This window comes from Atta cephalotes (assembly GCF_000143395.1).
Source record: "Atta cephalotes unplaced genomic scaffold scaffold00045, whole genome shotgun sequence".
NCBI classification, from domain to species: domain Eukaryota; kingdom Metazoa; phylum Arthropoda; class Insecta; order Hymenoptera; family Formicidae; genus Atta; species Atta cephalotes.
In genome coordinates, this window is record NW_012130109.1 from 1,584,374 (window position 1) to 1,586,926 (window position 2,553).

Sequence of the window (2,553 nt, forward strand, 5' to 3'; positions counted from 1 at the left end):
TATATATACTTTTATACAGAAGCTGTGCGTATTTTCGTGTTCAAAATTTCAAATCTATTATTAGAATGCTAATATTTTGTGAACGTTGCAGTTTACTTTACCAGGACGAAGAGCAGCTTGATACCAGTATAGATACTAGTTATACATACTGAAGTAGCTTTTGTCTTAATGAAGTGAATTGAAACGTTGGCATTCTAACAATGGATGTAAGCGGATGTGAGCTGTAAAATGCATAATATATAATATATAATATATATATTAATATACATCATATTAATACATCATATTAATCTATTGTATCATTAATACATCGTAACTTCAACTTGTAGAGCAGATATTTAAAGTCGGATTTATGGAAATACAGATATCATCATGTCTGAGCGAATTTTTTGATGATAACAAAATCTTTATTATATCTACATCTCACTCTTAAAATTATCATCGAGAATTCCTTGAAATATGTTTGTCAATGTGAGCGAAAGCAAAAGCGATGAAGTTTTTAGTCCTATCTACAGAGATAATTATATATCATTCTCCGTAACAATGACTTTGTCTACAAAAGGACTAATTGTAAGTTCCTGCTATTTATTTTTTTATCGTTTTCTAGAGAGAAACTCAGCTTGCTTGCTGGGCAAATTTCTGTGTTCCGCGTCAGTTGAATTGCACGGTTTCGATTATCGCTAATTAATGCTCTAACGAGTGCTCGTGTCTGGAACGGTGGTGAAAGGGTCGAGTGTTCTCGAGTTAATTTCTATGGGGATTTGAACAGATCAATGCGGGTCTCCTGTGCCTCTCTTTTTCTTTTGATTCTATCTTTTTTTTTTTTTTAATACACGGATTGAATTAACTATGGATTGTGAATAAATCCGTCTGCTTCGCAGCTATGAATTTCTCCGTCATAAACTGCGATTACAGTACGAGATATGTAATACAACTGCATACTTTAGAATATTTTTTACAATATTTGACGAATTCGCAAATTTTTTTTTAATAAATGTAATACCTATGTTAAAAATAAAGTTTGACTGCTAATCATTAAAAAAAATTGCCGAAAATGGTCTTATTGCTACTTAAAAATTACTTTTCTATTGTTTTCAGTCCTATCAAAAACATAACATGAGCAAAAACAATGTGAAATGCTATTATTAAGTGAAGACAATGAATGCGTACTGAAAGTAGCGTATTTCAATTGAAATTCAATTCTATTTATTCTGTTTTACAGCAGTAAATAAAACAAAAATACAAAAATATTTTCTCACAAATATGATAACGAAACTAGTAAAACTGCTAAAACGAATAAAAACAATATTAATTTATAAAGAAGCCAATTAGCGAAAGCTCTCGATAGCGCTCGTATCAAGAGAGAAGCGGCACAAGAACAAATAATGATAAAGTCACGAAGATCAATAGAATTTTAGTCGCGTTGAAAGTCATGTTTTTTGAGATTGCATTTGCTTCGCGTATATCCTCGAATATATCGCAGGGTTTAATCCAAAAATATTTCCATGTGCATACCGCACATACAATCCGTCTCGAACACAAAGAGGATCACGAGAATCGAGAATTGCGGTGCGCATGTGCGCGTTCGTACACCGACACGTATCACAAATCTTGTGTGCATTGTATGTAGTAGGATGAGTGACACTCGGAGGGTCGAGGGTCCTTTCACGATATACAGACGGAGACCCATGGGGTTTCCCTCCGTATCATGAGTTTCTCCCCACCCATTCATCTTGGGTGGCCTTTGCGAAATTCTCGAGCGAGATGGTCGACGCCCTTGTCGAGAGCATGCAGGCAAAGAGAAGGGTAAGTTGTCGGCCATATTGTCGGGGGTGTGTCCGAGGGTGGAGACCCGACCGCAGATCTCCATGACAACCTCGTTCGGTCTCGACCAGCCGGAAGTGACGGCCGCGATGCGCTCAACCCTCCAACCGGAAGTCGATGTAAGCGGAAGTTCGGCGATGGCAATGGAAGCCTCACGAGGGAGGAACGAATGAGGAGATCGGGAGGAGATCGGGACGGAGGTGGCGGGTTATGGCATGGTTAGCTGGCAAAAAATGAGAAAGAACCATGCGATCCTCTGTTGATACAGCTACGGCGAAACGCACCCTACCGTGACGTTGGAGATGATCGATGACGACGCCAGGACGTGCGATGTACACCATGTACATGTGCGGTACCAACATTGTGTTGGTGTGTCCTTTGTTTCCCCTATGCTACCCGATTCAACTTAATCATAGGTTTCACATAAGTGCATTAGGATGTATCAGATTGACACGAGCGCGCCTCGTTTGGCACATCGTGGCGCATAATGAGACGACATGTAGTCGTGACGAGAGGAAGCGACGCGTGTATTAATTTATCTGATTAAAATCGCAGTGGAATTACAGGTGGATTTTACCAGATCATCATCGGGATACTCGTTTTTAGCCTGGAAAGATTCTGAGTCACGCGAAAGAAATATATATGTTTTTAATGTTTTAAATCTAATGGATAATATACTGTATAAAGGATAAAATGTTAATTTTAACTTAAAGACATGTAGCGGACTTT

At 38.3% G+C, this 2,553-nt stretch overlaps 1 protein-coding gene across 1 annotated transcript in view; it reads right to left on the minus strand.

The window, feature by feature from the left end:
- Positions 1-1,621, minus strand: part of LOC105622495 — a 29,138-nt gene extending 27,517 nt beyond the window's left edge. The window contains 1 exon segment of the mRNA XM_012203912.1: positions 1,509-1,621. Within this exon segment, the coding sequence (XP_012059302.1) occupies positions 1,509-1,621 (113 nt within the window).
- Between the last annotated feature and the right edge of the window lie 932 nt (positions 1,622-2,553).